We start from the raw sequence: 13,266 nt of genomic DNA, 5'->3' as shown, positions 1-13,266 counted from the left end.
CAACCTCTTTACATTCAAGTTCTTTTCAAAAAGTCTCCCTGTTTGCCTTTTCAGAAAGGGGCGACACCCACTCGGACAAAATGATTCGCATTGGAAGACTCACGGGGTGTATACTTAGACTAGTCATTGGTTAGTCACAAGGTTAGGTTTAGGTGTGCTGCCCCGTGTGAGGTTAGGGTTAGGGTGAGGGTTTGAGATAGGTTGTAGTTGTAGGACTAATGACTGGTCTAACCAAATGACTAGTCTAAACTAAGTACTGTCTAAACTAGACTCACTGGTTACCATAGTTACCACATACATGAAAGATTTCAGACCGAGAGTATGTTTTTGCACTCCGTCCGTGTCTCCGTCCGTCCGTCCGTCCGTCTGTTACCAGCTAATCTCCGGCACCGTTAACCCGGTTGATGCCAAACTTTGCACACACACTCCCTGGATGCCAACGATGAACCTCTGCCACATTTTCCAGAACGGCCTGTTATAGCGCCACCATGAGGCAGATTTTCACCTTTTTTTTACCTAGAACTGCAGGGATCTGTGTCAGTGTGTTGCATGCACACTCCCTAGAGACCAAGGACAAACCTTAGACCTGCATTTTTCACATCTGCCTTTTCTAGCACCACCCGGAGGCAGACTTTTGTAAAAAACAATTTTTTTGATATTACTCCAGATTCTGTCCAAAAATCCTGCAAATCGTCACACAGTATCTCTATAGTTATGTGCTCAAGACGGATCCGTCCAATATTTCATATTCCATCCTCTTAATTGGTTAACCTTGGCTTTCAAAGTTTGCAGGATTGGCCTATAGCCTGGCTAGCCACTGGCTGATTCGGTCTGGCTTATTAGCCATAGGCTATAGGATTGGCCAGGATTGGTTTTGAAAAAAGCTTCATGAACGCAGCATGCAATTTATGTGAATACTATAATAATACAGTACATTCCCTAAACAGTATATTATGCGGACTGGAGTAAACCATTAAACGGCTACAGTATTGTGTATAGAAAAGGGACACAAGTTAATATTTTAAATGATTAACCCTTTTTTTACCATTGGTGGAGACTGGAGACTATAGTACACGAAACAGCCTTTCACAGTGTGTGTGTGTGTGTGTGTGTGTGTGTGTGTGTGTGTGTGTGTGTGCGTGTGCGTGTGCGTGCGTGCGCGTGTGTGTGCGACAGAGAGATCTTGCAGGAGATCCAGCGCCTACGGCAGCAGCATGAGCAGGCCTCCCAGCCTCCACCGGACAGGGGCCAGCAGAACCCCACCCTGTTGGCCGAACTCCGGCTTCTCAGGTATACAAATATATACGGATAGGATGTGATGTTTCAGAGCAATGGTGGAAAAGGTACTCACATTTATTATTCAACCCATTCTGAACGGGAACCCGTTTTGGTGTTGGCATCATGTTATGCTTTAGCTATTGAAAAATAGCAGATCTGCAAGCTCATAGCGCGCCACGAGTGGCGCGCTACGAGCTTGTAGGTCTGCTATTTTTTGAAAAATCGAAGAACGACTGACATTTTTAGAATCTGATCTCAGGTCAGAATGGGTTAATCAGACCAGTGTGTGTCCAGTGGAAACCTCGTATGAATCTGATCTCAGGTCAGAATGGGTTAAAGCACTGGTTCCCAAACGTTTTCATGTGAAGGACCCCCACATTGACACTCATTAGACCCCCATTTGTAGTGGAGTAAAAGTACAATATTTGCCTCCGAGATGTAGTGGAGTAGGATTAAAAGTACTGGAAAATGGAAATACTCAAGTAAAGTACAAATACCTCAAAATTATGCTTAAGTACAGTACTTAAGTAAATGTACTTAAAACAGTAAAACAGTGAACCTCAATCTTTTTTAATTCCAACGAAGCCCACCCTTTTGGTGTTTTAGGCATTATGTTACACTTTAGCTATTGAGAAATAGCAGATCTACAAGCTCGTACCGTGATACAAGCTTGTAGATCTGCTGAAAATAAATCGTGAAAATGTGGCCAATGACATAGAAACATGGGTTTTTCAGAAAACTGCCATTTGTAGAATCGTTCTCAAGTCTAAATGGGTTAACTCTGAGAGGAAGCAAATGAGACGCACTCGCAAATAAACATGAGAAATGGCATCTGAGCCAGTCATCTGAGTGCCGCTTTTTCCATTTAGTTGGTTTAGGAAGCACACCTGTTTCTTCTTTCTTTACGAGTTCCATTTATCCTCCTCTTGGAGTTACAGACCTTTAAGGGTCCATTTGACTCCTAACTATTATCAATCATTTAGTTGGGGACCCCCACTGGACCCCCCCCCCATCCAAGAACCCCTGGGGGTCCCCTGACCCCACATTGTGAACCAGTGAGGCAGCGGTAATGTCACAGTAATTAGGGGCTAATCATCAGCATTCATTTTTATATTGGCCTACTCTGAAAAAAGATTTTTTTATTTCTGAGTAACACATATAATGTCACTGATAATCTCTAGTGAGAATCTCTAGTGAAAAGGTTAATGTCTCCTTAAATTTTGATATAATTAGACTGGGCCACTGGCCCCACCATGCAATTTGAGAACGGTGTAAAAATACATTTTCCCACCTGTACTGTTTAATAACTGGTTCTACTTGTCAAAGTACCCACTAACATACGACCAATTGACTAAATGGTGGCCAATCAGGGAAGAAAGTGCCTCCACCCCCCCACCCCCCCCTAAACATACATGATACATGGTTCAAGGTTTAGGGTTCAAGGTTCACTTTATTTGTCATTTCACAAAAAACAGCTAAAGTGCATTTTTATTAGACTCAAGAGTTCAGTAGTCTGACCGAGTCCCCGGGTAGAAGCTGCGCTTGAGCCTTTCAGTCCTGGCTTTGATGGGAGCGCATGCAGCCTCCTACCCGAGGGGAGCTGGTCAAACAGTTCATGGTCTGGGTGAGTGGGGTCCTCCATAATACGGGCCGCATCATGTGCTCCTGCACCTGCTGGTGTAAATGTCCCTTCGATGGAAGGGAGACTACTGTGGGTGGTCTTCTTTCTGGGCTTTTTTCACCACCCTCTGCAGCGCCTTCCTTGTCCACAGCAGAGCAGTTCCCATCATCACCAGGTGGTGATGGAGAATGTGAGAGTACTCTCTCCACCACACAGCTGTAGCAGTGTTGTTTTCGTCGACTAATGCTATGACGAAAGATGTTCGTCGACTATACCTTTTTTCACTTACTGACGAAAACGAAATAGAAACTAAATGAAAACTAAGCTACGATGACTAAATATATCGACAATTTCATCAAGAAATAAATAAAAACTGACCCCAGTGGCCTAGGTCCGTAACTAAAATGTTAGTAAGGGACTAGTGGACAAGAGATCCAGTATAAGTAATTTTACACTTGGTTGCATGCTGAAAATAGCTGATCTGCTAAACTAAAATCAAAATGTTGCTGCCAAAAACAACACTGACACTGTAGAACACCTCCAGGACTGAGGTATTGAGGCCAGCTTGTCTCAGGCCTCCTGAGGAAATGGAGGCTGGTGAGGTTTTTTTTTTAAGATGTTTGAGGTGTTTCTGGTCCACTTCAAGTCCTCGGGGTGCAATGTGCACCCCGAGGTACTCAAAAAAGCTAGGGACCCTTTCCACCATAGCTCCGTTTATGAACAGGGGGAGGGGAGGTGGAGGGGCATGGTCTCTTCTTCTAAAGTCCACAATCATCTCCTTCGTTTTCCCCACGTTGATACAGAGGCTATATTGTCTGCAAACCAGTCCACTAGGTCTGTGGACAGACAGACCATTTACAAATTTGGATTTTTTTTTCTTGCAGCTGGCCAGTGCCATTAATTAACCCATTCTGACCTGAGATCAGATTCATACGAGGTTTCCACTGGACACACACTGGTCTGATTAACCCATTCTGACCTGAGATCAGATTCTAAAAAATGTCAGTCGTTCTTCGATTTTTTCAAAAATAGCAGACCTACAAGCTCGTAGTGCGCCACTCGGTGGCGCGCTATGAGCTTGTAGATCTGCTATTTTTCAATACCTAAAGCATAACATAGTGCTAACACCAAAATGGGTTCCCGTTCAGAATGGGTTAAGGCCACGAAGATGTAGTGATTGTTCTAGAGCTCCATATATGGAGACGACTGATTTGTTTGCGCCTGAGGCCATTGACAACACATTGAAGTTACACGACACACTCCATATATTTGGGCGTAGCTGCATGAGCCGGCAAGATAATATAGTATATTGATGTTACTGTAGGTATCATTTGGAGAAGACGTCCACTGGCTGTGTGTTAAATCAAATGAACAACAGTACAGGTTGTGCCAGAGGACGCACAGCATATTTTATACTTATTTTCCTTTGGGCATTTATATATGCACTGTGTCATTTAATTATGCCACTTGTCTTTTGCCCTCTGTCAGGCAACGCAAAGATGAGCTCGAGCAAAGAATGTCTGCTCTGCAAGAGAGTCGCAGAGAACTCATGGTACAGCTGGAGCAACTTATGATGCTACTCAAGGTACCATATACAGTGCATCTCCATTCTCCACTACTGTAAACAGATCGCTCTCAATGATAAAGCATTACAGATAGCAGAAGTGAACTATACCAAACATGTCCATTAGAGGGCACACTTCTTCAACAATCTGCCACATACATGGACAGAGGAGGTGGCCTGTTGTTAAAAGTCTTCTATTTATTTTCTCACACACATCATTTCTCGATTTCTGTCATTATTACACAACAGCTATTGATCAGCTTTTTGATTTAAAGCATGCAATACATGTCATTCTAGACTCCACACAGGAGCAGACTTTTGGTTGTGCTCCATTTCAACATGTACAGACATGTGTAAGAGGGTTTAATCTCCAGAGTGAGACTATCTTTAGCAATCAATAACACGGGGACTCTCCAAGGCCTAAGACTACTTACTGTACCGGTTTAAGTGGTGAGACCGTCAATCTCATCAATCCTGGAACCCATTCAGTGAAGAAAAAAAGAGAAAAAAGCACATAGAAAATCCCTTGATCTAATTAGCCTAAAAGGATCAATACCAAGCCATTCAATATGCATGAGGAAGCCATGCTCGTCATAGTCTGGAGTAAATATCAAATGGATTGTTAGAAATGAATGCCCACATTGTCATTTCATGAGTGATAAAATAATCTTTGATATGAATTGAAATGGCCCTTTTTTTAACAGGAGGAGGAACGGAAACAAGCTGTAAGTCCGGCAGGCCCATAGACAAACAAAAATAAAACACAAACCCATTGCATGTGTACATAAGAGCATTGTGTTTGCGTTGGTTTTTAATGTTGTGGCAGTTCTCTGAGAACTAGGACAGTACCATGTAACATATTTGAGTAATATTTACTGTACATAACATAGCCTAATGACCTGACAAAAATAGATTTTGGCATGTTCATGAGGATTATTGCTTACTAAAAGATAATATAGGATAATAGACTCATTGTATTATTTTAAAATTGGCAAGCTTCTTAGCAGTCTGTACATTTTTCTAAGGTTTTAGACTGAACAAAAATTACAATAATTCAGGTAATTTGCTGTTTTATGTTTGAAGATCAAATCTGTCTTTGTGACTAAATAAGGCCACTGTATGAGAATGTGATAAATTATCACTGCAGCATTCGTGGTTAACCAACTTTGAGCAACACTGAATGCCCGGTGGACACTCTGTGTATAATGTACTGTATTGTGCTAAATACAAGACGACTATGATTATAAGACTACCCCCATTTTGCAAGAGTCAAACATTGAATGTCAAATAGTCTACCGGTAGTCCCCGATTATAATCCGACCCTGTTTTTTAAGATATTTCCATTGGATAAAAAAAAAGTTAAAAACATAGGCTTATATATTCAGCACAATAGGGTATAGCAGTGGTTTTCTAATGTTCTGTGACCAAGCAAAAAAAAAAAAAAAGCCGATCCGAAGTACTTAATTAGTCAATGTAAACATAATTCATAACCCTTCTTTGTTTGTATTGCAATAACAATGTGTGTTTGTCACAAAAAAATCACAAAGCGCACCTTGGACTTGACTCACTGCACACTGTGACTCGGCACGCATGGAGGAAGGTCGATCCCTAACAATTTGAAGTGATGAGTTGCTGTGAAACCAATGGCAGATGAACCACTTAAACCCTATACGTTGTTGAGCGGAATACCTCAGGGTTCTATACTAGTGAACTTTCTGTTTTCGCGCTTCATAAAATGTCTTCGCTGAAAGTAGCCGATTGACAAGCTTTACAAGGTGGCACAACAAGCTGCTATTGTCTGCAAAGGTTTGACCAGAATGCGGAATGCTGGGGGTTTAAGTGTACGGCTAAATATGTACAACTGGGTAACAGAATTGATGCAAAAAAGGAAGAGACCAAGTCACTCTAGCTGAAAAGTTTAAAAGACTAATAGTGTTTATAACCAGTCGGGGATATGTCACCAAAAAGGACTTATTTCCATTGTGGAAAACAAATACATGTCATAATAACACATGAGTGACATTCATGTACAATAAATAAAACAAAATATTTCAAGACAAGAAACATTACCGGTACATTACATTACCTTTAAAATAACACACATTTTGTTAATGAATGACATTTCTCAGCTGCCTCCACCACCAGTCTTCCTCATCCCAGTTGGTTTCTGCACAGACGCCTCCAGCGTATATCTATTCTACGTCCGAGCATACACATGGTAAACCACCCTGCCTGCCTCTGATTGGCGTACTAACACTGCCAGCCTTACCAGACTTTCCTCAAATACGTGTTCACTGTTCAATCAATCATTCAATCAAAGCAAACGGCATGAACAATATTAGTTTGCCTCTTCTACAAAAATAAAAGTCTCTGAGGAGTCTGGTTGGGGCAAGACGGGCAGTGTCGGTAGACCAATCAGAGGCAGGCGGGGGCGTTACCATGTCTATGCTCGGACGCAGACTAGATACACGCAAAACTCCAACAAGGAGTGAGGGAAAATGCCACACATTATTGTCTCTGAATACTTCCTTGTGTTTCAGACTCAGGGGCCTGGTTCTCCACGCTCCTCACCCAGCCACACGGCCTGCCGGCCCATCCCCACACCTATACACTCAGAGTCTGCCGGCACAACCCCTACTCACACACCTCAGGACTCACTCATGGGCGTGGGAGGAGACGTGCAGGAGGCCTTTGCTCAGGGTAACACAGTTAAGAACTAGTAAATGCACAGTGCTGTACATCAGTGGTTCACAAGCCTTTCTGGATCAGGGCCTACTTGAAAATCTCAAAAGTGTTGTTCACGCTAGGGCATTCACTTCTAGTCGTAGTTGACTAGTTGCCTAGTTTACTAGTCGACTAGTCGACTAGTAACTACCTAGTTTAACTACTTTTTTTGAAATAAATATTTGTACATTTAAAAACTGTGCACATTGGTGACTATAACTATAATCTACCTGATCTTGAGGCCTACAGAATCGGGGGAAAAAACAAAAATTCTTAGTAACTAGTCAACTAGTACCAACAAGGTCGACTAGTGGATTTACTAGTCGACATAGTTGCTTAATGCCCTAGTTCACGTGGCTCAATGGAACTAACGTAGTATATATGTTGGGGGTGCATACTTAGTTTAGACTAGTAGTTGGTTAGACATGAGTTAAGGTTAGGTTATAGGTGTGCTGCCCTGTGGGAGGTTAGGGTTAGGGTGAGGGTTTTGGATAGGTTGTAGTTGTAGGACTAATGACTGGTCTAACCAAATGACTAGTCTAAACTAAGTACTGCATGTACTAGTTTTTTTCTTCTTCCTTTTACGAAATGGAGCAGGAATTGTGGCAATAGAGAAGGGAAGGGGAGTGGAAATGGTGAAACAAAAACATATGATTGATTGACGCTTCACTGCGTCATTAGATAGCTGGAGAAAAAAAAAGTTGAAACCAGCTCAAATTGTTTTGGCACGTCCCGGCACGCCCGTCACAGAGTGTCGGCCGTCCCGTTGTGCCTTCATGTCGCTGGCTTCCATTTAAAAGGACTTGTAGCTTGTTGCTTTGTTGCTGCTAGCGTGAACGCAGTATCAGGATATGGATACATTACCACTGAGGATCTTTACTGTGCATATACTGGCTGGCATGCATTGTTCACACTGTCAGAGGTGTGACTGGAAAGTGGCGCGTGCCCTGCAAAAGTATCTTCTCTGATCCGCAGGCCCAAGGAGGAATTTGAGAAATGACCTACTCATTGCTGCGGACTCCATCACCAACACAATGTCGTCATTGGTTAAGGAACTAAATTCAGGTGAAATTCTGCTACCTGAACTGCTTTTTTTTCCTCTTTTCTTTTTTTTCAAATGTTTATTTCTTTTGTATTAATTAAGTCTCTTTGTGTGGCTTAGAGGGCGGGAGTGAGACGGAGAGCCTTGTGGATTTGGATTCAGACATGATAACCTCGACCACTTCAGATGCCTTCCTCACAGAGGTTACCACTACGTCACGGTAATACATTTAAAGTATGCTATATTTTGTGTAATCATGGCATCACCCACTCTCCCAGAAAACATAGATTTCAGAACATTTTGGTTCAGAGAGTTTAGAAATTACTTACTATAGGGACCTACAGGGTTGGCCCTTAGAATGATTCGCCCAACCCTACCTCACAGACAGGGACTCGGTAGCAGCTTACCATCTTCACCCAGTGGTGCACTCTTCAACGTCACCAAGATGACATCTTTGACACCTGCAACAGACTCGCCACCCCCTGATCTCCCCACTTCCATCAACGGCCAGCCAGTGGAGAGATGGTGGAAACTGGAAAGTATCTCAGCATCATCCTGGGCAATGGACTGAGCTTTGATCACAACGTCACAGACTTCCATGAACAACAACAACAAAGACTCTTTGCAATCTCAAACCTCACCCCCTGCTATACTTCTCATACCGTGGATTCACTGACGCTTTGCGGGGAGGAAGCGTCAGTGAATCCCATGTTATGAGTCTGGCAAAGACTATACTTCTGTCTGGGGAGGGTGTGTCAACTCTGGAAATCCTCCTGCATTGTCTCCAGTACCCAAGAAGGGACATCCCTTGGTCCTCAACGACCAGTTGCTTTGACATCACATGTCATGAAGACCTTTGAGAGAGAGAGAGAGAGAGAGAGAGACTTACTGCGACACCTGAAACTGTGGGTGAGTGATTACCGTCCTAGACCTTCACTTTACGTAACATTTGGGTTAAGTGATACCATCATCACCATACGGCTCCAATGTCCAGAATCCTGATCCAGATGACCTTTACCGTGTGTCACTCCCTGTCTCTCTCTCTCTCTCTCTCTCTCTCTCTCTCTCTCTCTCTCCCCCCATTTCATGTCTATACTGTATTTGTATACTATCAATATAATGCAGAAAATGGCAATAAACAAGGCAGCAGCACTGAAGAATCACGTTCTTGGACTTCTCCAACACCTTCAACACTATCCAGCCACAAAGGCTATAGCTGAGAAACTCACGGTGATGCATCTGGACTATGGCTGCGTTGCCTGGGAAATGGACTGCTGTACCACAGTACCTCACTGGCAGACTGTCTGTCACACCACGTTAAGCCCAAAACACACCAATGGGTCGCCATGCAACTCCTTGCAACCGAACGGTTGAGAGTAGATGCATCCCCGACCCATTGGTGTGGTTTGGGCCATTGAATGGAACCAGTTGAATCACTTGGGTCGACGTCACTTGGGTCGACTCCTCGTCCCGTCTCGACCCTTTCGGTGTGGTTTGGGGCTTTAGACTGCAGGGCTGCCTGTCAGTTGTGCTGGTGAATAGTACAGTTTCAGTTTCAGTTTTGTTATCTTGTTGCTATCCTTAGCTGTTATCTACTTCTCTCCTGTATCTGAGTTCAAATATGCTGCTGTGCTGCTTCTGGCAACTGAAGTCTCCCTGTGGGATCAATAAAGGTCTATCTTCTGTACAGACAGTAGCATTATTGAATCTATCCTCTTGTACTGTGCCACCTGCTATTTCACCATGCTTACCCTCACCAACAGAAACACGCTCCTGAAAATCATTAAACACTTAAACCCTAATCCTATACTTTATTGACCGGGATCCCCCACCCCAGCTGTCTATACTTCGTCGCCTCCCTTTTTCCCCACTACGCTACACCAAATATCTTCATTAAAAATGGTAACTCTACTTAGCTCACACCTCACAGCACGTTGCAATGTGTTGTGTGACGCATTGTGACACGTTGTGAGCTTGTAGACTGGCTATTTTCACAGAAGTATAAGACCAAGTAAGACCTTCCCAGAATAGGTACAGTGTGGTTTGTGTGGTTAATAAACAGCGTTACTTAAACTTACACATTAGTTTCAAGCCAAGGAAATTTGAATTAACCAATAATTGGGAGGACTTGTGTACTTTGAGAGTACAGGGATCGACAGTGATTTGAGTTTTTATGAAATACGATGTCAGCTTGATGTTCAGGTTAAAAACCATAACTGCCAAAATTCTGATCAGATTCAAATTCATTATTTATTGTTCTCCATAGGCATAGAGGACAACAAAGTATGGTGAAAAGAGTTACTTATTTGCGAGTGCTACTGTGCTGATGATGCTTTATTTGCTATATTTAATAGGTTCAGTGCTGTTGCAGATGAGGACAGCTACGAGACTGACCTGGAACGACAGCTGGAGGGTGAGCTGAACATGGAAGAGCTAATGAAGCACAGACCGGAGCCAGAGAAAGCCTGCATGGTAAAGAGATTCGAGAACACAAGTCTCACAGGCTCAGTCATAGTACAATAGTTAGGAACAAAATGATTATTATTATTATATTATTATTTATTAGTAATTTCTGTTATAATCACTAACTTCTCTGTGCTTTTCACTTCCCTGCTGTGTGGATTAGGTGTCATTGCAGCAGTGACCATGTTGTTATCTTGATTCCTGGTAGGTAATCATCTAACCATTCGCAAGCCTTTTGGTGAACGTATGCATTACACACACCCCACATTAATAATGCTCACAATATGTTAGTGCGTTTGATTCATCAACAGCAAACCTAACAAAGTACCATTATGGTATTAAGAAGTATGTTATGCTATTTGCTAAATGTCAGAATTATAGGCTCAGGGTTGCAAACAGAAGTTAAGTTGAAACAGCTGAAAAACCAAAGCAATTGCAAGCATTTTAATTAACAGGTTAACACTCCATAGTCTAATCTGTACGGTGAAAGACAAAATAAATTAGCATGATACCGTATATGATGTAAATGGTTTTGGATTCCGTTGTCATGGTAATTTATACATTGCAGCCCTGAAATAATAATAATATATGTTTGGATCTTCTTTGGATTACTTTGGTACATTGATGTTAAAACTGGAAGACAAGCCAGCAATCCCCCCCAAATGCCTGATTTATTTATTTTAACAGATGCCTGTCTTTATTCGACAGATACATTATGCACATGATTTTGTATATATTTTGTTTCTTTATTTCGTTTTTTATCCGATTACCTCTGATATTTTTGCACCATCATACTGTATTTACTTTATTCTGGGAAAGCAATAAAAATAGACAATTCACTTTCACAGGTCGGTAATATGAGAAGCAACGAAAGTTGAAGACACTGGAAGAAGGCCAAGCGTAGAGAGGTGTGAAGACATGAAGAATCAAAGTTGAAGACACTGCTAAATACAACCATATAATACATTTATGTAAAGATATATTTTTATTCAGCCACATATTTAAGATAATACTGTGAATTGATATGGAGAGATTATTAACAACTGAGCTGTCTGTTATACCACAGGTGCCATAAAAATCATATGACTTTTCGGGAAGGGGGGGGGGGGGGCAGTTTAACAGTTGTGAAGGAACAGTAACCGAGTCATACAGGTGGGCAAATCTGGGTTCTCGCATTTCTAAAAAGAAAAAAAGACAAGAAAATACAAACGTAAGCCTTTGTGTGTTTTGTTGAGGTAGAAGATAAACATCCTAAGTGGATCTCACTAATGAGTTGAAGATTCTAATATTTTTCAATAACTTGTACATTTTTAACTCTGGTCATTATGACCGGATTTGCCCACTAGTACATGGATTTCTGTTGCTGTTGATTGGCTTTTGTTTTGTATTGTTTGACTCAGTGTCTCTAATAGGATATGCCAGACAGTTGTTTTGATTTAGTACATTACTCATAATCATGTGCACTTGGCTGATAGGATGACCTCTCAAAGCACTGCAGTCCATTCAATGTGTCAATGCACGATAACATTGTACATTTTTAGCAGACGTACAGGTTTCCCTCACTGATAAGAGGTTTAAACCATACTAAATCGGCCTCTTGGAAGAGGGCTTTCATATCGTTTCATATGATATGAAACTATATATCATATAATATAGTTTCATATTATCTATACTAACTCCTACGAATGTAGTGTCAATTGAATTGATACTGACAGATAGATTTGAAATTCAGCAGAGAAATCTTATGACAAAATAAATAGCCGTAGGAATAATGTTCCAAATTGTTCACATGCAATGGTTTACATTGGCAGAGGCATTGAACAACTACGTTTTACTATCAGTAGTTCCTGAATTAATGTTAGCTCTTTTTGACAACATTTTTTGTTGTATTATTCATTTTTATTTTCTGACCAAACAGTTGCTTTCACATACAGTACATCTCTCACGAGATCAAATACACACATGGTGTAGTTTCTCAGTGTGTGGGTGTGTAAAACTTTACCACTTTAGGAAAAGTGGCAAGCCAATCTAAAATCATAAATGTGTGAAATACTGTATATCTAGTATGATTTTTTTGAGCTATAGTTCAGTTCATACCAGTGATTTTGCATGAAGGTGATGCATAATAAAGTGTTGTTGACACAATGGCAATTTTGTCACCTATGGACTTCTTTTTTTTCTCTATTCCAGATATGGCACACTTCAATTGCATTGGGTTGGCACTGCACATTTATTAACTGTCATGAGTGCACTGTTCACTGCTTTCAAACACTGCTTTCAAACCGACCAATTTGAGTCATAGTATACCTGTGTGTGTATACTATGCGTATCACCGAAAAATGTCCTTGTGGTCTTGTCATGACAAATTAATACATTTCTAATCGTCATAAAAAGTAATAATAATAATACAAATAGGCCTATATACAGTTGGGGAAACAAGAACGGGGTTATAAAAAGGTGTAATCACTTGAGTATGGGAGGAGCAATCATTTCCTCTGCCTTTGGCCTGCTGAAATGTGGATTTTCAGGCCTGTTTTAAAGGACGCTAGTGATTTGCATTTTTTGAGGGAGGGA

At 41.5% G+C, this 13,266-nt stretch overlaps 1 protein-coding gene across 7 annotated transcripts in view; it reads left to right on the top strand.

Moving 5' to 3' along the window:
• Positions 1 to 12,843, top strand: part of dtna (dystrobrevin, alpha) — a 32,407-nt gene extending 19,564 nt beyond the window's left edge. For 5 of the 7 annotated variants that reach the window (XM_080778175.1, XM_080778179.1, XM_080778177.1 and 2 more), the window contains 9 exons: positions 1,177 to 1,290; positions 4,388 to 4,484; positions 5,168 to 5,188; positions 7,004 to 7,163; positions 8,163 to 8,252; positions 8,350 to 8,449; positions 10,584 to 10,701; positions 10,856 to 10,896; positions 11,541 to 12,843. In XM_080778175.1, coding sequence (XP_080634301.1) covers positions 1,177 to 1,290; positions 4,388 to 4,484; positions 5,168 to 5,188; positions 7,004 to 7,163; positions 8,163 to 8,252; positions 8,350 to 8,449; positions 10,584 to 10,701; positions 10,856 to 10,873 — 718 coding nt within the window. In that variant the 3' untranslated portion in view covers positions 10,874 to 10,896; positions 11,541 to 12,843. The remainder of the gene's footprint in view (positions 1 to 1,176; positions 1,291 to 4,387; positions 4,485 to 5,167; positions 5,189 to 7,003; positions 7,164 to 8,162; positions 8,253 to 8,349; positions 8,450 to 10,583; positions 10,702 to 10,855; positions 10,897 to 11,540) is intronic. The other 2 variants (XM_080778176.1, XM_080778180.1) reach the window with 2 other exon arrangements.
• Positions 12,844 to 13,266: the final 423 nt, after the last annotated feature.

Source organism: Protomyctophum bolini, assembly GCF_963924005.1.
Source record: "Protomyctophum bolini genome assembly, chromosome: 12".
Lineage (NCBI taxonomy): Eukaryota > Metazoa > Chordata > Actinopteri > Myctophiformes > Myctophidae > Protomyctophum > Protomyctophum bolini.
Note: the sequence above shows the minus strand (reverse complement) of the source record. Positions and strands in the feature narration are given on the sequence as shown.